The 27,985-nt window shown below is 42.9% G+C and overlaps 1 protein-coding gene across 1 annotated transcript; it reads left to right on the forward strand.

Moving 5' to 3' along the window:
- Nucleotides 1–414: 414 nt before the first annotated feature.
- On the forward strand, nucleotides 415–27,957 carry gpr179 (G protein-coupled receptor 179). Its single transcript, XM_085355459.1, has 11 exons — nucleotides 415–1,331; nucleotides 2,506–2,614; nucleotides 13,904–14,000; nucleotides 14,736–14,956; nucleotides 15,247–15,315; nucleotides 19,797–19,906; nucleotides 21,497–21,735; nucleotides 22,565–22,703; nucleotides 22,856–22,958; nucleotides 24,011–24,157; nucleotides 24,538–27,957. Exons 1-11 carry the CDS (start codon nucleotides 415–417, stop codon nucleotides 27,955–27,957), a joined length of 5,571 nt encoding a protein of 1,856 aa, XP_085211585.1.
- The last annotated feature ends 28 nt before the right edge of the window (nucleotides 27,958–27,985 follow it).

Below are 27,985 nucleotides of genomic sequence, written 5' to 3' on the forward strand. Positions count from 1 at the left end.
ATTGTAAAGCACGAGAAACGAAGACTGAGCGCGACGGCACGCTAGAGACACCTTACGGGAAACAGAAATGCGGGGATTGCTCCCCTCGTCAGTTTTATCCTTGCACCACCACCGAGGACTCGCAGGTTCAACTACATCTTCGTGTTGACACGAGCTCAGGCGTGCATGGTTCCGTGCGGCGCACAGATGGAGCTGTGCGCTCCGAGTGTGAGTGAGAGCTCAGCAGCGCGTGTGGCAGCGTTGTTACCGGATACCTGCTGCTGCAGTGCCTCCCAAATGTGAAGATGAAAAGTTCAAAACAACATGTGACGGGTTATCACTTCAAAGGAAATCCAAAAGGGGCAAAGCGTGCTTTAGCTGAGTGACCCCTTCAGTTACTTCCCCCCTTTTTTTCTTCATCAGCGTGCGTCCAGGATGGATCCCGTCTGGCTTCTCCTCCTGCTGCCATCCGTCCTCAGAGCGCAGGTGGCTTCAGATTTCCCATCAGGCGTCACAGTGGAGACGACCAACAGCACTGAGTCATTGACAAACAATACAAGAACTTCAGAAAACTCCACCAGCCCCTCCACTTCCTCCACTGCTGCAGAGCCTTCGGGGTTTTCCACTTCAGAAGCTCCCACCGAAATAGAGGATGACTGGTCACCGGCAGAGACATTTCTGTACACCGGAGACCCCTCGACTCTGGTAGTGGGCCGTTGTTCACGGGCGTATAGCACCCGTGGGCAGATGGGACCCCTGCCCCTCAGCTTCACCGCCCCCCTCAGGCCAGCTATGGATGCACTAGCCAACACTGCCAACTTTCTTAACATGATCTTCCAAGCTAGTGACCTGCATGAGAGCACGGTGCAAGAGGATATGGAGTGGTACCATGCCCTGGTCCGTGCCCTTCTAGAAGCTGATGTGCTCATCCGGCGGGCCCTGTTTACGTTTGATGCTGACCCAACTGCCCATGTGCCGCAGCTAGTGCTCCATGCAACTCGCAGCCCAATGGCTAAGGTGCAGACAATCATCCTCCAGGACTTATCCAAGGCATGGGAGAGCCTGCACCCACCTGCCCCTGCCCCTGATGACAGCTGGTTCAGAAAACTGAAATTCCCAGAGTCCAGCCAGCCAATCACAACCCTGTCCAAACGAGTGCTCCTCAATGACCTCAATACCTTGGACACACCTAAGTGGGGGCAGGGTGACAGCTATGTGACCAATCGCAGTGGGGTACGCTGGGATAGTGCTCCTTTTCTGGACTGTATGGATGAACGCTTTGTGCCTGGCTGGATGCTCACACTCTCCACCTCCTTCTTTGGTCTCAAGCCTGACCTGACACCAGAATTCAGGTTAGGGCCTGCACACATACAAACAAACAAACACGCACAAACCAAGCAATAACAGTCACATAAATACAGGCACACACATAGAAGTGACACCTCTGATGATGTCAGTAATTATAGAAATTTGGTTGGTTCACTTTAAAATGTTTGGTTTGGGAATGTACATTCAGTTTCCTAGTAACCGTCTTAGTAATGATGTGAATCCATTGATCTGTGTGATGAGCTGTCAATCAGTGGTGCCAATGACATCTTCCAGTCATAAAATGCTATTATACGTTTTGTATTATGAACAGAGAAATTTGCATCCACATTGGGAGCACTTTTTTCAGTCCTTTGAATACTCTTAGTAATGTGAGGGTCTTAAAGAAAAACATTTAAGTCATAATTTTTTATGCAAAATCATGCCTAATGAGACCATTAACGATCTTGTTGCATTTAAACACCTGTTGTATCGATTGGTCACTGTGAGCAGAGTAGTTTAAACAAAACTCCAAGTCCATTTTACCCGCTGAAAATGACAGAAGCTAGCACTCTGAAATGAATTTACAATAACACTCGTGTTTGAATGTGTTTGAAGAGTTTAATTAAATATAACATTTGAAATAGAATGTCTTGCATGGTCAGGCAAAATGTGCAGTAGCAATTTAATTCAGTTTAACTGGACAAAACACAGACTAGAGAGAAGTCAAAAGTTATTGACCTGGAACAGTGGGATATAAACACATGGGGAGTAAAAAAGAGGGGAATGCAAGAGTGGTACATCATGGGAAGTCCCCCAGCAGCTGTAGGCTATTGCAGCATAATTAAGGCATGGCTCAGGGTTACCTGAACCAACCCTAACTGTAAACTTTACTAAAAAAAAAAGTAACTTTAAAGGCTAATATTCAAAGTGTCTGTCTCCTGAGAGAAACTGGAAGCTGGTTCCACAGCTTTGCCATGTTATCTTCTCTGCCTTATATTCTACTTTTAGAAAGTCTAGGAACCACAAGTAAGCCTGCGGTCTGAGAGGGAAGTGCTCCATTGAAATAATATGGCACAGTGAGGTCTTTGGGATATGAAGATATATGCGGAAAAAGAAGAGACTTATTCTAAGTCTGACCTCATGTGGAGCCACTGTTGTTTCTTTGTTTTGTCACACATCTGTGACCCACTCCCCCACTGTCTGTGTGTTCGGCTTTAGAGGTGTGATCCGTGTGGATGTCAACATTCAGGACATTGACTTGGACCAGTGTGCAACAGGGGAAGGCTGGTTTGCTGATACTCACCAGTGCAACCGCACCACCATGGAGGTAAACACAGTGTAGACCAGGGACTGAAACTACCTTTGAGATAGCGACAGAAAGTCAAGATTTTTTGTTTTTGTTGCTTTTAGTACACACAACCAAATTGCCATGAAAAATGGCACCAGTATTAAAGATTTTGTTGTGAAGATCCCTGAGATTTCATCTGGCACTATTAGCATCTATCTCAATATACATGACTGACAGATAACTGAGCAAAACTGGATGAAACTCCATGGCTTTGGTGATGTCATTCCTTTTTCATTTTTTTGGTCAAGGTTAAATTTCAAGGACATTAATATGGGAACATAAGGAACATTGGATAGATTGAATTGTTTTCGATAGAACTGTAATTGCTGTACATACTTTTTAAAACCATGGTACCTGCAAACCTACAGTACATTATGACTTAAAAGGAACTGCTAGCATGCTAGCCAATAAATATATATGGTGACAATGTTAAACTTTCTCGAACATCTCTAAGTCAGCACGTGAGTATTTTTATTAGGAACATTTTAGCACATTGCCTATTATACTACATACTGTAAGCAATATTATTCCAGTATGATCTTAACATCTGGACCACAAGGCAAGAACAAGTGTTGTTTATTGTTCATGAATCTAAAAGTGTCTGCCACTTCTACTGCCATAGTAGGGTAGTCAGTGTTTCATCATTAATCATAGTCTTACACAAAATATTAATTTTAAATGTCACATGGGATCAGACGGAGTTTTTTTCTGGAGTTTTGAGATTATACGTATATTCATTGGTTTAAACATCCTTTCGCGTGCTAATTGTCTCCTTTCTCTTTTGAGGATGAAGCCTGAAATATTTACTAGATCATTCAAAGTAAGGAGAAAGAAAGGACTGTGAGAGGGGGAACTAGGTGATGCTACATTGTACATACTGTACAGTACCTGCACTACACCAGAGTACCAACAATAGTAACAGGACATTAGAAGAAGCCTCTCAGCCTTTATACTGCCTCATGTGGTTGAATTTTGAAAAAAAGATATCAAGATCACGTGTGCATCCACTGCTTGATTTCTTTTTAGAGATTTCTTTTTAATGTGAGGCAAACAGCTTGGTGTTTGAAAGGGAAATTTTAGAAATTGAAAGAGGGGAAGATATGTCCTGACATAGCCTGGTGTTGATCTCCGAATCACCTCCCACATCTCACATTTGTTCAGTGATTTGGTTACAGCAGAGCTTTTATTTCGCTTCCCGACAGCTGTTTCTGCATGTTTGAGTAACAATTACTCAAACAGTTACTTAAAATGATAAAGACTGATAAGAACAATTTTTCTGAGGTTGTAGTGTAAAATAAAGAAATAAGTAAAATACATTTTATTTATTCTTATTTCCTGTGTTGTATGCTTTTAAACATGACTAAAGTTTAGAAGACTGAGGTTGGCATATGTAAAAGTTGCCATGGTCCTGAGTCTGCCGACTCAGTCTTTTGTGTTTCTTTATGCTTTTGTTTATTCTGAGTATGTATTCTGTTATGATTTGCCATTTGTTAGGTTTCTGTTCTGTGCCTGCCCTGGTCCCACTGTGTTCTGTCTGTCTATGGTGTCACACTGTCTGTTTGTGAATCTGTCTGTTTAGTTCAGTGTCTTGTCTGCTTCTCTGTGTCTGAGTTTCCTGTTTTATTCTGAAAGTCTCTGTCTCATGTGAGTGTGTTCAGTTTACGTTTCCCTTGTCCCGTCAGCTCTGATTTCTCCCAGCTGTGTTGCCCTCCTGTCCCTCATCCCCTGATTACTGCTGTGTGTATTTAAGCCCTGCGTGTTCTCCTGCCTGTTGCTGGTTCGTCTGTATTTCACGGTGTCCTGTTCGCTCTCTGCGTCTCTGGTTTGTTATTTACTTTTCCCAGTTTAGTTTTCTTTAGTCTTGGCAGCCGGGGATCAGTCCACCACTGGGAGGAGGCCCCGGGGCAGACCCCCGGATAAGCTGGAGGAGGTGGCTGGGGAGAGGGAGGTCTGGGCTTCTCTGCTTAGGCTGCTGCCCCCGCGACCCGGCCTCGGATAAAGCGGATGTAGATGGATGGATGGATAGTTTTCTTTAGTTTTGTCATCCCTCATTGCCTGTTTTGCCACTACGCCACTTTGTAAATAAACATCACTAGCACTATCATCAACTGCCTGCATTTTGGGTCCTTTCTCCCTCCAACACCACACGGCTCGCCTCAGCAGCCGTGACAAAAGTAATCTCTGTGAGTCAAAAGCTCTGACTTCAGACAGCTGTTGGAGAGTTTTGTCTAATTTTGGGACTCGCCTTCTGAGCGAAAGCAAAACTAACAGACATAAAATAATTTCCTAAAGAGTTATTATTAGCTGAAAACCTGGCATGTCTTGGTGTGACTTGGTGTGCAGTGTGTCCTTTGAGGAAACTGAACAAGTGGAGGGAAAAAAAGTGGCAACTATCTACAGCAGGTAAACCGTGTCTGAAAGTCGTGTCCTAGGAAAAAATCCAACAAAGACCTGACACAGGATCTCAGGACGCAGGGCTGAGAAAAGGTCTAACAGCATGAGTCTACTGCCATCTGTAAAACACAGTGGAGGCTCTATCATGGTTTGGGTGTGTATTTCAGCCAATGGTGTTCTTGTCAAAACTGTTGTGTGTGTGTCATGACATGGCTGGTTACCTGCCTTCTGGCTCCCACACACCTGGTGTCAATCACACACCTGCTCCTGATGACCTTGTTTGGTTGCTTCATAAAGATGCAACAGAGACTCAGTCTTCACTGGGTCATGGCTAGAGAAACAGTGCAGCATGTCTCCTAGCCTTGCTGTTGCCTGCCTGCGAATTAGATTCTTACCTTCCTGTCTTTGTGCCCAGGATTACCTTTCAAGATGTGAAGTAGTGAGCTGGTTCTTGTGTGGCTTTGGGAGAAGATTGGATAGTGTTAGGACTTTGAGGAAACGTTTGAGGAGACTGGACTGTTACTACTGTTCACTACCTTTCGGTTGTTTAAGAGTCACTGTAAAGAAATGAGCTGACGTTCACTTGGAGCCCTGCGTTTGAATCCTTCTTCTACTTACGTCTCCTTGACAGAACGATCCAACCTAGAGGAAGCAGCCAGATTCAGCTTGGTCAGGCCCAGCTGTATCCACAGACGCGAAGAAAATGTTTTGTGGCTGGTGTCTGTCTGTATTGCGGTAACAAAAGCGCCTTTGCAGCAACTTCTCTGGTGCGGCCGAAAGGCTGTGTCTGGCACGGTGTAGATTCTGACATCTTTCTGATAACTCCTTCCTACTCCGGCTCATGGTTCTGGGTAAAATCACCATCGATTCCCAAATTTAGTCACTCAAAGCTTTTATTAATTACAGAGTGGGATAAAATTTAGACCTCCTACCCGGAGCACCTTTGCCCACCAGCCACTTACATAGTCTGTCTAAACCCCAACAAGAAGCCATGGAGAAATGTACCACAGTGTCTTGCTGCTGGTATTATCCTTCCATCGTCATCTCCCCTTAGTGCTGGGTTTTTCTTCATCAAGAAAAAGGATGAAACACTTCGCCTCTGCATAGATTTCCACAGCATGAACAAGATTACAGAAAAAAAAACCTTACCACTCCTCACCTCAGCATTTGGACTCTTTCAAGGCGGCACTATCATCACAAAACTGTAGTCTTCCAACTCTTTTCATCTGGTGAGAATGAGAAAAAGACACAAGTGGAAAATAGTGTTTAGTATGCATCCTGGCCACTTTGAGTATCTGGTTTGACAAATGCTCCAGCTGTGTTTCTTGTCCTGGTTAATAATGTCCTAAGGGACTTCATTAATCATTTTGTGTTTGTGTACCTTGATGATATACTGATTTTCCCAAAGCCCCTGCAGGAGCATGAGAAACATGTCTGTCTGGTCATCCAAAGCGTCTGTGTAAAGGGAGGAAAATGTGTCTCATGCTGACTGTGTCTTTCTTGGGCTTCACTGTTGAGAGAGGGCAAATGAAGGCTGACCTGGTGAATGTTAAGGCCGTGGTAGACTGATCAAGGCTAACTGCTCTCACCTCTCCGAGGCACATGTTTCAGTGGAGTTCTGCAGCCCGAGCCACATTCGACAAGCTGAAGCAGCTCTTCACCCACAGCAGTTGTTCTTGAACAACCCAATCTGAGTGAACAGTTCATTGTGGAAGTGGACATCTCAGATTCTGGAGTTGTTCTCTCGCAGCAGGATTTGGGTAAGATGCATCCATGTGCCTTTTTCTCTCATTGTGTCATCAGTGTTAGTGACCGGGAGCTGCTGGCCATAAAGTTGGCATTGGAGAAGTTTTCCTATCTGCAAACCGCAAAATAAATAGATTCCCGTCAAGCGAGGTGGAGTCATGAACTGAAATTCGCACGGAGGCGGGACCCAGAAACAGACACAGGGGTAATGCAGTAGCCGGAGGAAGTGGGAACAGCTTATGGGAGAGGCTGTTCTAAAACACCGCAATTGGACCCACGGTAGTACGCAGGGCCAGGGAAATGGGAAATGGCAACGAAGGAAGTGAGCCTTGAATCCAGAACAGGATGGTACGGAGACTAAACAACATGAGTAGCCGGTTGCGCTGGTTTAAACAGTCCCTTGTGGTTAACAGTGAAATAAGGCTCAGGTGTGAGACAGGCAGCTCCGCCCAAGAGAGTAGCCAGTGCACCATCCTGATGACAACTCCCCACAGCTGCTCCCACGGACCATGATAGGTGGGCTTTGGCAGAGGATTGGATTCTGTGTGGATTTTGAGGAAACCCTCAAGAGCCTGTACTGTTCCTACTATTTTGACCTTTCTGAACTGGTATTTAAGAGTCATTGTAAATAAATGCACTGGCGTTCACTTGGGGTTGGCGTTTGAGTCACTTCTACTTACATCTCCTTGACATCTAATGTACAAATATGGAATAAAGGCGGCCATACCACCTTCCTTCCATTAACATTTGTATGTTAATGTAACTCGTACCAATTTCCCATTTTCCTTGCAAAATATATAGAGATGAGGGATATCTCAAGACATATACACACTATTGTGTATCTTCTCCCATATACAGTAGGATCTAGTGTTGCAGTTCCACATAATAATGTTGTGATCTTAAGCTCTCAGCTCTTATTCCAGTATCGATGATTGTTCCAGTACATGTTCAATAACAAAGACATCTAAAGGTGAGTTGGGGTACATCTTACATAAACAAAACAATGAAACAAAGATGTTCTGATAAAGAATGCCCCACTTCTCATTACTGAATTTAAGCTCCAGGTGTTTTTGCCATGTAGTTTTAAGTGGGACCAAAGACAACATATAATGGGCTAACAGACAACTACAATGGAATAGAAACATTTGAAACTGGAGCGCAGACTATGATCTTAGATGCAGTGATCATTTTTATCTGCCGAGTAGCTTTTCATCAGCAGATAGGGCTTCTCTGCTGTCTTCTTAGATGTTGACGTTTTTCTGCTGAGGTTATTTTTCTAGTTACTGTTTCTATTGTAAAGAACACACTCTGAGCCGCGACCTAAAGCTAATATGGAAAACATGTCTGTTTATATTCTTTTTAGTTACATCTTGCATGCACACTCTAAAACGTTTGTGATCTCCAAAAGGTGTAAGCCCTGAGTGGTGGAGCTCGTTACTTCATTTTGGCCTCTTAAACTGTTCTACCTGCTGCACCCCGCCCGTCCAACGTTGGTTTCTCTTTTCTCTGCCAGGCTGTCTTTGCAGACCCATCCGCTACCTCTCATCTCAGCCATCTATTTAAAGATGGCTGTTCAGGGTGGCAGGCTGCAGGATGATCTGATGGATTATTGAAATAATCCAGCCCGCTGACATACTTCCCTTTTATGCACTACACTCACAGAGGTCTGAAACACAAGAGCAGAGCACTCTAAAAAAAATCCCCAAATCCACATGGCACCCTTTGTCTCGTCCTGCATTACCTGGCTCGTACTGGGTCATCCATTTCTTCTGTCCTGGTTGTCCAATATCTGCTCTGTTATTGGCTTGTAATCTATCACCATATCAAACCTCATAATAAATAATGGTCAGTTGGAGTGGGAAGCCCTCTCCTCCAAACACGGCTTACAGTGGACAGAGGTTGTCTGTGTTGACTGTCCTCAGCTGTCCTCATCTTTCTGTCTCTCCTTTTTCCTTCGTTACTATCTGTGGTGCTTTTAATGTGTGTGATCCAGTACAACGGTGTCATTTTGCTCTTTGAGAGATTCCCTGAAAATGTGCAGTCATTCCTTTTTAAAATTCTAGCCCGTTTCTTCTCTGTCATCTCTTTTTTTGGGGGGGGGGTTCCCCTACACAGGCTATCATGAATTAGTTGTAGGTGAAAATTTGACTTTGAATAAAACATTTGCAATACCAGTATGATATTTTTAAATTGATTTGTGCATAGAGTTATCATTAAAACACAACTGATTGTTTACTGTGTATAATTTGACTTGGGCTGTGTATATGCACTTATGTAAGGTTTTACTGGAGAGAGGACCTAAGTACAGGATTGAAAGGTTAAACAACAAAAGTTGATCGTTTGTCATTTATACTTGATTTGCTCTTATGCTAGAATAACCCTCCTTTTATCAGCCATTAAGTACCACACTAAAACACAGATGATGCTAACTATTCACACAAACATTGAATTTTGCTACAACAAATACAGTTATTGAAGCAAACTTGTGATGTAAACGTTAAGAACAGCAGAGGAGTTTTTAGGACAGTCCAGCAGTTAATCAGAGCCACTGTATGCAGTAATACTTTATATTATGTTAGGTCAAATGTCAGGCTATTACTATAAACACTGATGAAACCCTGGGGCTCTGGGGAAGCCAAGAGGCTGTAAAGCTTTAGAAGTAGCTGGTAAGTTTCAGCTTAAACGTTACAGAGTGAATCTACTGATTTATTACAAATATCTGCTTGAGATGTGCTGTGTATAATCCACATCACATTAATGTTCAACCTGTGCCATTAGCATCCGATAAGGGAGCTGTGAGTTTATATATACAGTACGTGTGTGTGCGTGTGTGTGTGTGTGACTATTTGCTGTTGAACAGGATTTCTCTAGAAAAGGATAATGCTCTCAGTTGAGGCATTATGTATCCATTTAGCTTTTAACTTAGATTAACACGCGGCATCCGTGTGTGTGTGTGTGTCTGTGTTTGTGTGAGTGTGTGCATTTGTTTCTCTGTCCCAGCTGAAGCTAAATTGAAGCTAGCATCAGAGGGAAATAGAGTGAGAGAGAGTAATGTGACCCTGTTTTTAATGTGCTGCTGTTTCATATCCTCACAGGTCAACATGATTTTAACCTGAGACACATAGTCTAGTCTAGCTTTGTTTTTTGGCTCCCAGCTCTTTTTGTTTTCCCATCTAAACATGATCTACTTTCATGTTTATGTCCCGAGATTATTAGATGCACGTTAATGCCTCCGCCTTGTCTATTTTCTCTTTATAAAACACACATTATGGCTCAGCAATACTATATAAAATCAGTGCCACAATTCATTGTCAGAGTGAAAATTAAATCAAATTTCACTAGCTGGGACCACATCCTCGGAAACAATGAGCAAAGAGGAATGAGGAACTGGTGCTTTTTTTATGTATATATATATATATATATACATATATACACATATATACACATATATATATATACCACCAGCAGCTGGATAGCGTAGTGGTTAGACTACACGCCTTTGGAACAGAGGATCGCAAGTTCGATTCCTGCCTGGGGCGTCTGTATCCAGTAAGGGTCCTAAGGCTAGACCCCCTATGCTAAGCAAGCCTACCGCAGACATGAGCGAGACAGATAAATATGAAGGCATGCCGGCTCGGATGTCGCCCGGATCAATTTTTTTTTATATATATATAAAACACCCAGCACGCCCCTGCGGGCGGTTTATCCTTCAAGCTCGGGTCCTCTACCAGAGGCCTGGGAGCTTGAGGGTCCTGCAGTATCTTAGCTGTTCCCAGGACTGCGCTCTTCTGGACAGAGATCTCCGATGTTATTCCCGGGATCTATTGGAGCCACTCGCCTAGCTTGGGAGTCACTGCACCTAGTGCTCCGATTACCACGGGGACCACCGTTACCTTCACCCTCCACATCCTCGCAAGCTCTTCTCTGAGCCCTTGGTATTTCTCCAGCTTCTCGTGTTCCTTCTTCCTGATATTGCTGTCATTCGGAACCGCTACATCGATCACTACGGCCGTCTTCTTCTGTTTGTCTACCACCACTATGTCCGGTTGGTTAGCCACCACCATTTTGTCCGTCTGTATCTGGAAGTCCCACAGGATCTTAGCTCGGTCATTCTCCACCACCCTTGGGGGCATCTCCCATTTTGACCTCGGGACTTCCAGGTTATACTCGGCACAGATGTTCCTGTACACTATGCCGGCCACTTGGTTATGGCGTTCCATGTATGCCTTGCCTGCTAGCATCTTGCACCCTGCTGTTATGTGCTGGATTGTCTCTGGGGCATCTTTACACAGCCTGCACCTGGGGTCTTGCCTGGTGTGATAGACCCCAGCCTCTATGGATCTTGTACTCAGAGCTTGTTCTTGTGCTGCCATGTTTAGTGCCTCTGTGCTGTCTTTCAGTCCAGCTTTGTCCAGCCACTGGTAGGATTTCTGGATATCAGCCACCTCCTCTATCTGCCGGTGGTACATACCGTGCAGGGGCCTGTCCTTCCATGATGGTTCCTCGTTTCCCTCCTCTTTCTTGGGTTTCTGCTGCCTGAGGTATTCACTGAGCACTCGGTCAGTTGGGGCCATCTTCCCAATGTATTCTTGGATGTTCGTTGTCTCATCCTGGACTGTGGTGCTGACACTCACCAGTCCCCGGCCCCCTTCCTTCCGCTTAGCGTACAGCCTCAGGGTGCTGGACTTGGGGTGAAACCCTCCATGCATGGTAAGGAGCTTTCTTGTCTTTATGTCAGTGGCTTCTATCGCCTCCTTTGGCCAGCCTATTACCCCAGCAGGGTACCTGATCACGGGCAGGGCGTACGTGTTGATGGCCCGGATCTTGTTCTTACCATTCAGCTGACTCCTCAGGACTTGCCTGACCCTCTGCAGGTACTTGGTGGTTGCAGCTTTTCTAGCAGCCTCTTCATGGTTCCCATTCGCCTGCGGGATCCCCAGGTACTTGTAACTGTCCTCTATGTCTGCAATGTTGCCTTCTGGTAGTTCAATCCCCTCTGTTCTGACTACCTTCCCTCTCTTTGTTACCATCCGACTACACTTCTCCAGTCCGAACGACATTCCAATGTCATTGCTGTATAGCCTGGTAGTGTGGATCAGTGAATCGATGTCTCGTTCACTCTTGGCATACAGCTTGATGTCATCCATGTACAGGAGGTGGCTGACAACTGCTCCGTTCCGTAGTCGGTATCCGTAGCCAGTCTTGTTAATGATCTCACTGAGGGGGATCAGGCCTATGCAGAACAGCAGTGGGGACAGAGCATCTCCTTGGTAGATCCCGCACTTGATGGTGACTTGTGCTATGGGCTTGGAGTTGGCCTCTAGTGTTGTACGCCACATCCCCATTGAGTTCCTGATGAAGGCTCTTAGGGTCCCATTGATCTTGTACAATTCTAGACATTCCAGTATCCAGCTGTGGGGCATTGAGTCATAGGCCTTCTTGTAATCAATCCAGGCAGTGCACAGGTTGGTCAGTCTGGTCTTGCAGTCTCGGCTGATTGTTCTGTCTACCAGTAGCTGGTGTTTTACGCCTCTGGTATTCTTGCCAATCCCTTTCTGTGTCCCGCTCATGTATTGACCCATGTGCCTGTTCATCTTAGCCGATATGATGCCTGACAGGAGCTTCCATGTAGTACTGAGGCAGGTTATTGGTCGGTAGTTGGATGGGACCGGTCCCTTCTTGGGGTCCTTGGGGATCAGGACCGTCCGACCTTCGGTTAGCCATTCCGGGTGTCTCTCGTTAACTAGCAGCTGGTTCATTTGTGCTGCCAGACGCTCGTGGAGTGCAGTCAGCTTCTTTAGCCAGTAGGCGTGAACCATGTCTGGGCCTGGTGCTGTCCAACTCTTCATACTGGAGACCCTTTCTTGGATATCTGCCACTGTGATGGTTACTGGACCCTGTTCAGGGAGGTCGCTGTGGTCTGCCCTCAGATCCTCTAGCCACTGAGCATTGCCGTTATGGGTTGCGTCCTTTTCCCATATGCTCTTCCAGTATTGTTCCGTCTCCGGCCTTGGTGGTGCTGTTCTCTTATTGTTCCCTTGACACTGAGAGTACACCTTTGCTGGTTCTGTGGAGAACAGCTGGTTTATTCTCCTGCCTTCTATCTCTCTGGTGTACCTCCTCAAGCGGCTGGCCAAGGCTGTGAGTCTTTGCTTGGCAGTTTCCAAGGCCTCAGGTATGGACAGCTTGCTGTATTTCTTATGCACCTTCTTTGTCGCACCTTTCTGCAACTCCGTTAGTTGGCTAACCTCCCTCCGTGCTACTTTGATCTTGCCCTCTAGCCTCCTTCTCCATGGAGGGTACTGCCCCTTGTGGCTGTTTAACTTGTAGCCAAGCATCTCACTGATCACTGCTGCCGTATTGTAGATCAGCTTGTTAGTGTCGGTAATCGTGGTTGTAGGTATTGTCCGTAGTGCTGCATTAACATCATCTAGCAGACCTTCTGAGGGTACTTCACGTAATCTTGGTAACAGGCTACGGGGGATCCAGGTTTCAAGCTTGGCCATGATCCTATCTTTCAGGTCAGTTCCTCTCGCACTCAACGATCCTTCTCCTATCGCACTTGGGGCTATGTACCCAATCTCAGGTGGGGGTGATGATATCTCCCCCCTGACCTGGCGTCCTGACTCCTCCTTGCCGTAGCATTTGTGTTGTACCTCGTCAATCTCTAGCTGTGAGAGCAGTCCCTTCTTTCGAATGTTGGAACACTGAGCTACTAGTTGTTTCGCCGTCATTGTGGATGTTGGGTATCGAAGAATCCATAGGTCCCTCATCCTATTCATGTAGCCCCTTCCGCCGGGGTTACTTGCGTAGTAGCATTCCAACAACGCCCTGTTTTCGTCTCTTGCCCACCGATGCCTTCTTGTTCCAGTAGCCCACTTTTCGTCAGGGTGCCCTGGTTCCTCAACACCTGACGCGGACCTTGTTGATCCGGGCGACGTCCGAGCCGGCATGCCTTCATATTTATCTGTCTCGCTCAGATATTTATCTGTATCTGAGCGAGATATTTATCTGTATATATATGTATGTATGTATGTATGTATGTATGTATATATATATATATATATATATATATATATATAAATATAACAAAAGAAAGGAAAAACAAACACTCCGTGTTTCTTGCAGTGTATTCCCGTTCCAGGCCGGGGCTTTCGATTGGGTCAGTACTGCTGTCGCTGTAAAGAAGGATACTACAGCCCTGACGTATCGCCTCAGGACTCAGGTAAGTCAACAGATATTAAGTAATCTGTTGGTTTAACTGTGAAACTCCCTGGAGGTTGCTGCCTTAACTTTGACCTAGCAGCTCTGTCTATTGTTTTATGTCCAGATTGGGGGGGGGGGGATTTACAAAAATCAAATCTAAAAATATGTTTTTCTTTTTTCGGAGGGTCATAGTTGATTGACCACACTGTCAAAAATTGACCACTGTCACTTACTTGTATTATACAAAAAAAAAAAGTGTCAAATGTGTCATTTTTCTTTTTTTTCTGCTTTTGAGAAGCAAAGATATGGACATTACTTTTATTTGTTTTGCATCAAAGAACAAGAAAGTGATGGTAAAGTGCAAACTGTGCCCAGGCGACGATCAACTATCCACTGCTGCTAACAAATTAACTCTTTTCAAGCATCTGCAAAGGCAGCAGGCTACCAGGTCTCTTTAGGCTGGTTTTCTTAGTAGTCAGACCGTTTAAATCATAGATGCAGCCACCATGACAGCACCCATTGGTTTTGGACCATCTACAACAACAGGAATTGTGCTAATTATTAAACCAGATCTTTCAAAGTCAAAATTCAAAACTAAAAAAGATTATTTCAAAATTAAGATGAATCATTTAGACCCAATCTATGCAAACCTTTAACATACTGTTTTAAGCTCCTTGAGGAGTTTGCATGTATATGAGGTTTTGCCATGGTTTTGTGTAGGTTGAATAGATGTGTGTGTCTGTATGCGATGCAGATAGAGCCCCTGTGAATGAGAGTGACAGCAATGGTATGTGTTACCCGAACATGCCCATCTGTCTCCCCTGCTGGCCGGGCTGTAAGAGCTGCCAGGACGGTACCCCATGCTGGGTGCAGGAGGACTGGCTTCTTAGGTCTGGTGTGCTCGCCATCCAGGGGGTCTTCATGCTCCTCATTTTCATCAGCATGCTGGTGGCCTACCGGCATCGTCGCAACCGGGTGAGTCACATCTTTTGGCTTAGCAAGGCCACCATATAGATCATGTTTAGATGGAAGGTTGACGGTGACTGCTGAGCCAAATACATTATGTTAAAAAAATCAATCCAGTTTTTATTCATCATCTTATTGTATGAAACTTTTAGTCTGATAATTAATCCTAATCATAAAATCAACCGCAGATGCAGCAGTAGTAGTAGCATAATCCACATTACATTAATGTGTGTTATATTCTGTAGTGCTGTTTGCAACAATTTCTCATAATAGCTGTTCCTCTCCTCCTCCACCCGCAGCGGATCCGGGCTTCTGGCCTGCTGCTGCTGGAGACAATCTTGTTCGGCTCCCTGCTCCTCTACTTCCCGGTGAGTTTCTGACCGAGCCAGCCGACTGAGAGCCCCACAGATTAGAGCTCTTCACGGATCACTGCACAGCTCCATATCTTAGATTATGTGACAATGGACGATTTGTAGGGAGGGTGAATGGGTTGAGGGCGTGTATGAGAAATGCGAGGGCGTGTTCATCGTCGGCACATTTCATAACCTCCCTCAGCTCCGGTCATAGATTATCAATCAATCTTTAGATTCATTTTACCAATTAAAGAGGCGTTAACATAACCCGGATGTGATTTTTTTCTTTTAATCCATCTGAAAGTGTCAGTCAATTTGATCTACAGAGTGATTTAGTGTGTGCAGAGCTGGTCCTGTGCTCCGCATTACAGATGATTTAGTTTAATGTCGAGTGTGTCAACATGTTAATGGATTTTGAGAGTATAATAGAGCAATTATTCACTTCATAAGGTGCTTTGTATTTGGTGGTTGCATTAGATTGTATATGTAAAAAGAAACATGATCATATAATACGTGTGGATACGAGCGGCGGAAATGAGCTTTCTCTGAAGGGTGGCTGGCCTCTCCAACAGAGATAGGGATAGTTCGGCCATCTGGGAGGGGCTCAGAGTAGAGCCGCTGCTCCTCCACATTGAAAGGAGCCAGTTGAGGTGGATCGAGCATCTGACAAGGATGAGATGACTCATGACACGCTGGAGAAATTATATCCCTTGGCTGGCCTGGGATTGCCTTGTTGTTCCCCCGGACAAGGTGAAGGAGAAGGCTGGGAAGAGGGAGGTCTGGGCTTCTCTGCTTAGGCTGCTGTCCCCGCAACGGATGGATGATCATGAGACATGAGACGATCCTAATACTGAAACAGGACTTTTCTTGGCCTTTGATTTGGAAGAGGCCAAGCTTTAGCTGAGGTGTGGTGAGATGGTGGGGTAGCATTGCTGCCCTGCATTCTTGAAGTGTGGGGTCCAGGGTGCTTGCAGTTGCGGGTGCTGGCTCTGGACTGGGTGACCGGCTTCTTTCGGCTGGCTGCTTCCTGGGGTCATGGCAATTCTGTAAAGTCGCAGGGCTAATACAAAGAGACAGACAACTATTCACACTTACATTCATACCTATGGGCAATTTAGATTCACCAGCTATCCTGACCCCACTAACTGCATGTCTTTGGACTGTGGGAGGAAGCGAGCCCACACAAACACAGGAAGAGCATGCAAACTCTTAAAAAAAATAAAAAGGATAAAATAAAAAGAAACTGGATATCAAGATGAGCCTATAGAGAGTTTATAGAGCTCCTCTTGGCAAAGTAAATGTGGGTGCAGACCATATGCAGCTTGTTAAAGCTGTAGGCAGGACAGCTTAAAAAACAAAACAAAATGCTGACTTTAACATTTGAAGAATATTTAAGTGATGATCTTCAAAGCTATCTTTTTTACAGTATAATATATAGGATGCATTCATTTTTAAGATTTATTGAATCTGCTATCCAAAAGTAAGATGTGTAGTGGATTGCAGTGTTTTGCACACACAGTTAAGTGGACCTATTATGTTATATATGCTGTTACAGTGGTAGGTGCTTCTATGAAACAGAGTCATCTTACAAGTAATCCATGCAAACAAAAAGCTCAGGATTCAGGACTCTTGGCTCTGTGTGATGTCAATAAGAAGGGCGAACTCTGCAAATACAGAAGCCCCTCCCACGTGTCATTCAAACCGATGATGGGCAAACTAAAATATAGTCAAGTCATCTCACCTTTATTCAGATAGCAGCCTGCAGGTATATTTGGTATCCATTTAAGAGCTAAATAATAATAACAATGCCAGTAATAAATGCAAATATCATAAATGTCAATTTACGTGAATAAGTACTTGTAAATGTAAATGTAGATTTAATGTAATAGAGGCAGATGATCTGCAGTTGCAACCCTTAAAGGGAGCAGCTGAAAGAAGAAAAAGAAATGTAAATGCAGAGATACATGTGTCAGTTCATTTTGTGTAGAACTATACAAAATGATGATGCAGATGAAAGCATGGAAGGCAAGAATATACAAACATGAATACAGGATATATTTCAGTTATGAAATTAAAGATCTAAAACCTGCTGTGGTGACGTAAGAGGTGGAAGCAAGACTGGAAATGAGCAAATATTTGGGATCATGTTGTGTGAGGGTTTTTTTTTTAATTCAAAGGTGACCTGCAGCCCACATAGCTGACTGTAGTTCTGAAAGCCCCAGATGAAAGGTCAGAGTTCGGTCTGTCATCTCACTGGGGTGTCGCTGAAGTAAAGTTGCCATTTCATCTACAAATAAATCCCCTGCATGAAGGAAGGTTGTTGACCATCCCACCAACATACTCAAGCTGGTTTTGAAATCCACCATGACCCGTTAACGTAGCAGGATTTTCTAATGTCAACAAAAAAAAGATCAATATGAGTGTCTCGGTGTAGTAGCACCTGTAGTAGTAGGTACCTTTTGGCTACTTAGTAACTACTTTTTAGAGAACAACAACTGTTGTCCCTCTGCACTCATTAGTTCAGCTTTATAAGAACAGCAGCTTTATTTTTATATTAATGAACTGAACTGGTTTTATTGAGGAGGATTTGAGCTTTATTATTGGATATCACTGGCATCTAGAAGTCATCAGGATATCTGTGTTCTCATTTTTAGCCTCAGCTTTAAAGTCGGTTTTTGAGTATATAGTTAATAAAGACAATGTCAGATCAGAAGAGAGCTTGGTTTAGAGCCCCATGATGCAAATCTGCACTGGCGAACACAGGTTCCCAATAAATAATCACTGGAGTTACTGGATTATTGCATTGATTCATTTATTCTGTCATTGATTGTTTTATTTTGCTCAGCTTACTCACTGCACTATATCTTTGGGTTGACCAATCACATTATTTCTTTCTGCTGTGCAGCTCCATCTATAACAGAGACCCCAATCTGTGTTTGTGTGCTGGCCATTTATACTGATTAAACGGGCCTTCCTGCCATGACTTTTGTTCTATAAGTTGTCACTCTAAACAGTTTATTCTGTATAAGCAGTTTGAACACAGTGATGTATGTTTGCATTTACATTATCACAAGATATAGATTATGCTCTTATCCTGAGTGGCTGACACTGTTTTGCCCATGCTACCATCACAGCAAAGTGATTACAGTCAGGCGTGATGTGCGCTTATACGGACAGCAGAGGCATCAGTAAAAACAGATGTGGTGTGTGTATGTATACACTACCAGTCAAACCTTTGGACACACATTGTCATTGAAGGGTTTTTCTTTATTTTCATGATTATTTACATCATAGAAGACTTCAAAACTATGAATGAACACATATGGAATTATGTAATAAACAGTGTGAAGTTTGAAACAACTCAAAACGTGTTTGAAATTTGATTAGATCAAAATAGCCACCCTTTGCTTTGATTACTGCTTTGCACACTCTTGGCCTTCCATCAATGAGCTTCATGAGATCGGCACCTGAAATGGTTTCCCAACAGTCTTGAAGGAGTTCCCAGAGATGCTGAGCACTTGCTAGCCCTTTTGCTTTCACTCTGAAGTCCATCTCATCCCAAACTATCTCGAATGGGTTTAGGTCAGGTGACTGTGGAGGCCAGGCCATCTGGGGCAGCACTCCATCACTCTCCGTGTTGGTCAAATGGCCCTTACACAGTCTGGAAGCATGTTTGGGGAACTCAAAGTTTTAGCAATTTTGTGGACTGACTGACCTTCAGTTCTTAAAGTAATCGTGGACTGTTGTTTCGCTTTAATTAGCTGACTGGTTCTTTCCATAATATGAATTCTAACAGTTGTCAAATAGGGCTGTCACCTGTGTACCAACCTGACTTTTGCACAACACAACTGATGGTCCCAACTCCTTTAAGAAGGCATGAAATTTCACAAATGAACCCTGACAAGGCACACCTGTGAAGTGAAAACCTGTTCAGGTGACGACATCATGAAGCTCACTGAGAGAAGGCCAAGGATTTGCAGCGCTGTCAGCAAAGCAAAGGGTGGCTACTTTCACGAATCTTAAATATAAGAGATATTTAGAGTTATTTATCAATTTTTTCTTTGCTACATAATTCCATATATCTTGCTTCATATGTCCAATGTCTTCAGTTTGTCAATGTGGAAAGTATTAAAAAAATAAAGAAAAAACATTAAATGAGAAGGTGTGTCCAAACTTTTGACTGGTAATGTACATACAGTGGTGTGTTTACCTCCTTCTATTTTTTGATAAGTTTGTCACACTTAAATCTGTTAGATTATCAAACAAAATTGCATATTAGACAAAAATAAGACAAGTAAACACAAAATGCAGTTTCTAAATGAAGGCGTTTATTTTTAAGGGGAAAGAAATCCAAAACCTACATGGTGAAGAAGTGATCGCCCCCTAAACCTAATAACTGGTTGCGCCAACTATCTATACACCAATAGAAACTGTTGGTTGGTTGTGTATAGCTGTAGTTTTTTTTTTACTAAGCATTTCTTTCTTTGTCTCTGCAGGTCTTTATCATGTACTTCAGGCCAAGCACCTTCAGGTGCATCCTGCTCCGCTGGGTGCGAATGCTTGGTTTCTCCATTGTCTACGGCACAGTCACACTTAAGATGTACAGGTAGGTTAGCACTGAGAGTAGTCGATACTAACATTTAATGTAGTTAAAATTAAGTGCTTCTGTTTAATACCTTCTCCTTAAACATCAAAGCACAGTGGTTAATGGCTTTGAATAAATGCTCAATTTCTTGAAAAATACATGAACTTTACTGTAAAATATTTAGTTTATTTTACTGGAAGATATTTTGTATGATCTTTTTCTGAGTGAGCTGGAAGGAAATTAGGCCTATTTATAAATCCACAACTGCATTCAGTTATAATTAAATAACATTTGGGTTCAGTGAGTATCTACAAATATAAATCTCATATCAAATAATATGAAATTGATCATATTTGTCATATATTTAATATGTTTTGATACAGACACTATTTGTGGTCAAAGAGCAACTTGTATACGATGGTTTCCGCATAACATAGTATTTTTATTTATTATTTAAAATTGATAAGTTAATTGAGTTTTTGGAGTACTGGGAGGACAATAGATGTCTGTTTTGTTTTGCTTTTTAGCAAACAAAACTATATTATAAAGAGACTATAAAATGATTCATTTCAAAACTAAGTTAAACCACTTGCCTTTAAGACTGTGTAATTTTATGGGGGGAAAAGAGCATGTTCCTCTTGAATTTATATGCGTATACTTATCAGCTAAAGTTTGCTAACTTGTACACCCAGAGTGTACCATAAATGGGAAGACTTTGTTTCTGATTTCTGTCCTTTCAAATAAACATTGAGTGATTTATTGGGGATTTTCTCAAATCCACAAAGGTCTACGTATAAGCTAAATGTATACATACACTCACACTAATATTTGGTTAAACGTCACTTGGCAGGTTTCAAGTTGCACCGTGATCCTGGATCTTTTGATAGCCATCAACAAGTTTCTGGAATAACTTTGGCTGGAGATTTGAACACCCTTCTTGGCAAAATTGATAGAGTTAATTTAAATTGGTTGGTGTTCTGTCACAAACCTCGGTTTTAAGCATAGTCCCTAAATTTTCAATAGGGTTGATGCTTAAAGAGCTTTGGGAAGTTCATGTGTTAGCTTACTTTCTTAATCCATTCCAAAACCAATTGGAACACCCAATTATGTCCAAGTTTTCACCATCTGCCTGTTTATTTAAGATAACATTGAATAATTTGTGATAATCGGTGATTCCTGGGTTGTTTCTAAACTTCCTAACCAATCTCTTCTGTCACCCTTCGGGTCTTCTGCCAGACCTTTGCAAAGTGGTAACACATCTGGATGACTTGTACTTATCTACAGTTGTTTGAACTGATGATCTTGAAATCTGCAGTTGTTTAGAAATAGCTCCCAGAGATCTCCCCAGCTTGTATAAATCTGCAATTATCGTGGAGAGCAAAAATTATTCTGTGGATTTTTGTCTAACTTACATTACTTACTTTGAGCCTAATTCCACTGATATCAAAAGTCTCTCCAGGCAAAGACATCTCTCAAGAAACTTCATATTGAAGTGACATCAAATTCAACACTCAGTCACTGACTTTACTGTTTACTACAAGTTGCACCAGTTTGTCTTTAGTACCCAAATACTCCACATTAAGGGCCAATACTGCTCTTGTTTTGGACCAGAGTACTGAAGGTGTTCCTGTCACGCACAGCCCAGAGAATGCCCTACATGTCCAGCCTCCATTTACTGAGAATTCTGGGAGTGATGCTGATGACAGTCAGCTGGTTCCTGTGTGCATGGACGGTGGGTGTTATGCAGAATCGTGACAGAAACATTCCAGTCTTCATCACAACCAACACACCTGATGGACAGGGCTTCAACATGTGTTACCTTGACCGCTGGGACTACATGATGGCTGTAGGTAAGTAAACTACATGTAAAGAACCTGTTAAGAGTATCAACAGCATCATTAAACATACAGTAGCTGTTACAGTGATTCTATTAAATCTCAAAGTGTACCTATGTCTATATCTATTTACAGTTATGATAAAAAGAAAGTAAAACCTCTTTCACCTCTAAGTCTTTATGCATAAGGACATAATAAAGATAATCTGATTCATTTTAGGTCTAAGAATTCAGTAAATACTACTTTAGATGTGTCATCATCATAATCAGGCTAGAGCCTAACCCAGCTGTCATTGGGCGAGAGGCGGGGTACACCCTGGACAGGTCACCAGTCTATCACAGGGCCAACACATAGTGACAGACAAGCATTCGAACTCACATTCACACCTATGGGCAAGTTTACAACTTTATTATTATAGTTCATTACAAGTCCATTTTTACACTTATTCCTTAAAGCAATAAATTAGACAACAAAGTAGAAGGCAGCGTTGGTACAATAAAATCCAGTGGGGCACACAGGATCACTTTGTCAGCAATTCACTGGGATTATCTTGACAACTTAAGTTCTAGGTAAAAATAAAAAAGTATACATCAGTAAATAGCTGGCCATTAAATTATAAGAAACCAGAATATATCTTAAAAAATAATTTCACTGTTGAATAAGCTTAAATGAGACTTCTTTGAATTGCATTCAAGAAAGGTATTTAAGTTGTCACCAGTATTAAGAGCTTTAGCGCACAACATAAAGCACCACAAAACTACTGTTAGGGTGAAGTAAAACTAGTTTCAACATTTGTACTGTGTATTCTTGAACATCCAAGTGATTATAAAGTCTTCTGCTACAGCTGAGCTTCTGTTCCTGTGCTGGGGGAGTTCACTGTGGACTGCTGTAAGGCCAGTACCCTCAGCTTTCCATGAACCTCGTTACATGGGCATCGCCATCCACAATGAGCTGCTTCTCTCCTCTCTGTTCCACCTGTTCCGGTAAACAGTAACCAAGACCACTAAGGTCAATGTGTCTGAAAAGAAAGGCAGTAAAGCCCATCACATGCTTAACAATATGTCTGTGTACCATACGAAATAGAAAGCCAACACACGTTGACGTGGGATGATTCTATATTTTCTGCTTCCCACAGATTTACCTTTCCATCTCTTCATCCTGATTGGATGCTTCTGCTCTCCTTCACACACACCCATGTCACCATCACTGTGACACTCGCCCTGCTCTTTGTTCCCAAGGTATTCCACATTTTTATGTCCATAGTGCCAGAGTAGACTAATTATACAGTAAGAATTAGTGCAGTCAGCGTTAATCTCATTGAAATGACGTTACACCATAACCTCGTTAACGCAGACCGCCCTGTGCGTGGGGCTGCACTGTGTCAATGCGTTAGCGCGGTTAGCTGGTTAACACGTTAGCGCCATGCAGCCCCGTGCACGGGGTGATCCGCGTTAACTCGCTAACGGAGATTTGCCGCGTTAACGTCATTTTAACGAGATTTACGCTGACAGCACTAGTAAGAATAGAAAAAAAGTCATGGAAAATGGATTAGCGCTTTTCTACTGCCCTTGGCAAAAAAAAAAAATTTACTACAAGCCTCATTCACACACATTAATATATTGTCTAACAGTCACATACACACTCACATGGATGCATCAGGGATAACCCTGTGTTCTGTATCTTGCCCATGGATATTTCAACATTCAGAGTAGCTGGGACTCAAACCACTTATTTTCTGATTGGATGACATGCTGTAAAAATCTAAATGATATCTCACAGTATTCTCAAACTTGTTAGCTTTATCTTTAACTACTTTAAGCATGTAACTCGACTTTATGTTAAATATAAGACCTCGTTATATAATGCTAACGATAACCGCTAACTCAGCATGGTCTAGTTCTGCTTGAAAGCCAGCCAGTATGCTAATGTATGCTGAATGCTAATATGTATTAAGCTAACATGCTACATTTACTTAGATATCATAAAATGTTGGTGGAACTCACCGCTGTTGCCAAGTGCTTACTCATAGGAGTTCGTCTGATTGTTGGGGTTTCCTCTTTATTATTGTAGCTTCTTTACCTTACAATATAAAACACATAGAGGTGACTGTTGTTATGATATGGTGCTATATAAATGAAGTAGAATTCAACTGAAGTGGAAAGCCTTCCAATCAGTCCTTCTAGTTAAACAATGTTCAAGACTTCTTTCTGTATGTGTAATTATTACTTATGGACTGTGTTGAGTCAAAACCAGTTATCTTACATGTGCTTCTCTCCTATGTGTTCCACAGTTCCTTTATGTATCCAAACCTGGGAGAGAGGAGATTGCAGCAGAGGTGTATGAAGATGAAGTTGACCTGCGGCGCTCTGGCTCCTACCTCAACAGCAGTTTTCACTCTGCATGGAGTGAGCACAGTGTGGACCCTGATGACTTTCGGGTAAACACTGTTGTCCCCACAGAACGATGTTATCACTTTGCAGTAGGGCATAATGCACATAATATGGAAGAAATTCCAAAGGCTACATTTAAAAAATAAAAAATAATTATCCCTTAATTTTAATTATGTTTATATGTAGATTCAATAAACAAATGGTAAATATGTTATAAATGAAATCATAAAGTAACAGTAAATACAGTTAACTGTAGACTGAACAAATTTCTATGAACTTTCTCCACCCTTCAATCCTTTGCTTTAACCTGAACTGTGTTCTTCATACTTGAAAACTCTTTACCTATCCTGACTCTCCTTGTCTTTTCCTCTTCTCAATCATTTCAACCTCTATCTCATCAATTCCCTCTTTTCTTCATATGCATCAGGATGAACTGAAGAAATTATATGCCCAGTTAGAAGTCCACAAGACGAAGAAGATGGCTGCAAACAACCCTCATCTACCTAAAAAACGAAGCTCTCGATGTTCACTGGGGAGATCCCTTATAAAACGCATAGCTGAAATCCCAGAAACGATGAGCCGCCAGTGCAGCCGTGAGGAGAAAGATGGATCCTTCCGCAGTAGAAGTGGGAATCATTCTGACTCTTTTAGAAGGTCTACAGAGACGGTCAGTATCAGTTACAGAAGTTCAATGAAGTCAGCATCTCTATCACCATCACCATCCATGCGTAAGTCGCAAAGTGATCATCACTATGTCAGGGAACGAGAGTCTTTGCACACCTCCACATTAAGGGCCAATACTGTGAAGAGATCCTCACAGCGATCTGAGACAGACTCCTTGGATATACCACCAGGGGTCTGTAAGTCAGCCAGTGCCCAGAATCTGACGATTGATACCAATCTCTTGCATCCTGATCACAACAGACTTCATAAATCTTGGAGCCTAACCTCAACTACCAGCCATTCTATGGAGAATATACCCAAGGTTAACAGAGCCAACACAGTGAGGTCGAGGCCAAGCCTTTCTATAAGTGACCAGACCAGGAGTGCTCTCAAATCTGAGTCATTTGACAAGGCTGAAATCTGCCCTTGGGAGGTGGAGCCAGAACAGTCAAGTGACAAGAACCAGAAGCATGTCACATATGCAAACTCTGGGGATGATGAGGAAAAAAGTCCACCATCTCCAATTGCACTTATCTGTCCTTGGGACCATTTGCCACCTGTAGAAAAGAAGTCTTCTGTGGACAAAGGCCTACAAGGTGAAACCGAGTCCCCCAAGTCTACCATGTCTACAAGTGCACCTGGTTCTCCAAGACCAAAGATTGTGAAGGATCAGCGTGTTTTCTCTTTCCGCACCACTACAACCGCTAAGTGGCTGACTGTGAAAACATTGATGGGATCAATTGATGCAGCTAGCAGGTCCAGCAAGGATGGAAGCTTAAATAGAGAAGATTCTATTTCGCAAAAAAGTCAGGAAAGTGCTTCAACAACACCAAGGTCAGGAACATCAAGACATCCTAGCATTGAAAAGAGGTCACTCCAGAAAAGAAGCATGACAACAGCAGATGGAAAACCATGTCTTGTTAAGCAGAATGCAGTCAGACTCTCTTCTGGGGATTCCTCTGACAGAAGCCCACGAAGGCTTGTAATTGTAAAATCTTCTATCCATCCATGTGATTCAGAAGATATGCAAAAAGATGGGACATATGAACACGTGCTTTTGTCGAGGCAGAGTAGTAAACGTAGTAGTATAAGTTCTATAAGCAGCTCCAGAACCCCTTCAACTCACAGAAGAGGTAGTTATCGAATTACTCCAACCCGTAATGTTCCTCATACAGATGTATGTTCATGGGATATCGCTAGTGGAGAGGGACCAAAGAAGCAGCAGAGCATCAAAGCAGATGTCTGCCCTTGGGAATCACAGGTATCTGAACGATCTAACGTATGTCCTTGGGAATCTCAAGAGCAAGCGAACATGAGAAGACAAGGAAGTGGTCATGGAGAAGTGGGTCCTTTGGAATCTCAGGATATTCCAGTTGTTTCTCACACTATCCTTTCTAAAGATTTACAGGCACAGCAGCCTTTAAAAGGCATATTAAACATATGTCCCTGGGAGACTTCAGAGTCTCCCCAGCCTTCAGTAATACAAACTAATGAATACGCTAATGTTTGTCCGTGGGATATGCAGGACAAGGTTGAAGGTGTATACGAAAATTTAAATCCTTTAGAAAACAGGGGAACACTGACAGTGCCCCTTCAGCGAGAGGTCATGAAAGCTGCAATCTATCCTGGTGCATCAAGTAATGAGCAACATTACCATGCAATATCACCTGCCTCAAACTGGGGTAAACACATAAACAAAGCAGCAGCAAGTTCTCCATGGGATTTCCCTGATCCCCCGACAATCAAGGAAAATATTTGCCCATGGGAAGGCAGTAACACGGAGCAGACAATTACAGAATCAACTCCACAAATGACAATAAAGGTACATATTTGTCCCTGGGAAAGTGAACAAGACAATCCAGAAGATTTAGAAATAGATACCTCACTTTTGAAAGCTACTTCAGAACATACTGATGGAAAAGACAGCACAAGAGTTAATGTATGCCCCTGGGAAACAGCACTACCTGAAAAAACTGCAGCGACCAAAACAATGTCTCAAGAACTTAAAAAGCCAGCAGAGGTTTGTCCATGGGAAATAGAGGAACCAGAATCAGGAAAGCCAGAGATCCCCAAAATATCAGAGAGCACCGCTCGAGCAAATGTTTGTCCATGGGAAACAGGTGAAGCAGGGACAGTTAAAACTGAAGTATCAAACGCATCTGAAAAACTACAAAGGAAGGGCATTTCCCAGGAAAATGTTTGTCCACTGAAAACAGAAACCCCCAAAGTTCTGAAAAAGCAAGACAGCACAAAAGCAGATGTTTGTCCATGGGAGACTGAAGAATCAAAAGTTCTGAAAATACAAGGTAGCGCTCTGGCAAATGTTTGTCCGTGGGAGACTGAAGACACTATGGCTGCCAAAAAGAACGATAGCATTAAAGAAAATGTTTGTCCGTGGGAGACTGAACAACCAAAAGTTCTTAAAAAACAAGATAGCACTCGGGCAGATGTCTGTCCATGGGAGACAGAAGAACCAAAGGCTGCCAAAAAGAACGATAGCACTAAAGAAAATGTTAGTTCATGGGAAACAGAAGAACCAAAAATTCTCCAAAAACAAGATAGTGCTCGGACAGATGTTTGTCCATGGGAGACAGAAGAACCAAACATTCTCCAAAAACAAGATAGCACTCGGGCAGATGTCTGTCCATGGGAGACAGGAGAACCAAACATTCTCCAAAAACAAGATAGCACTCGGACAGATGTTTGTCCATGGGAGACAGGAGAACCAAAGGCTGCCAAAAAGAACGATAGCACTAAAGAAAATGTTAGTTCATGGGAAACAGAAGAACCAAAAATTCTCCAAAAACAAGATAGTGCTCTGGCAAATGTTTGTCCGTGGGAAACTGATGAAACCGTCCAAAAGAAAAGTATCACTGGAGCAGGTGAAGACAAAAATGATATTCCCAACAGTGACAAGGATGTCATAGAAAGTCAGAGCTGCCTTAGTGTCGAAGGAACTCCAGCAGACACAAGCCCTGAGCAAACAGATGAGTCTAAGGCAAACTTAGCCCTGGGCAGGCGAGATGCTCTGTGCCCTTGGGAGATGTTAAGGAGCACATCTGGCTCATTCACTGACAATGCGTCAGATATCTTTACATGGGAGCCAGAGAATATTCCAGAGGAAGACGAAGAGGACGATGCCGAGTGTGCTGCTGAAGCTCTTGTATTCCCACCTGACCTATAGCTTTATACTTTTGTAGCTACTGTAGGCT

This window comes from Diplotaxodon limnothrissa, linkage group LG6 (assembly GCF_057381915.1).
Source record: "Diplotaxodon limnothrissa isolate DT_005_m linkage group LG6, D_limnothrissa_male_GT1.1, whole genome shotgun sequence".
In the NCBI taxonomy this organism is placed as follows: domain Eukaryota; kingdom Metazoa; phylum Chordata; class Actinopteri; order Cichliformes; family Cichlidae; genus Diplotaxodon; species Diplotaxodon limnothrissa.

Excerpts from the sequence above, each read along its gene's own strand:
- gpr179 (XM_085355459.1), top strand. The coding sequence starts at position 415 with ATGGATCCCGTCTGGCTTCTCCTCCTGCTGCCATCCGTCCTCAGAGCG. Across the intron at positions 21,736-22,564 it reads GGACTACATGATGGCTGTAG|CTGAGCTTCTGTTCCTGTGC; the intron begins GTAAGTAAACTA and ends CTTCTGCTACAG. Across the intron at positions 22,704-22,855 it reads TCTCTGTTCCACCTGTTCCG|ATTTACCTTTCCATCTCTTC; the intron begins GTAAACAGTAAC and ends TGCTTCCCACAG.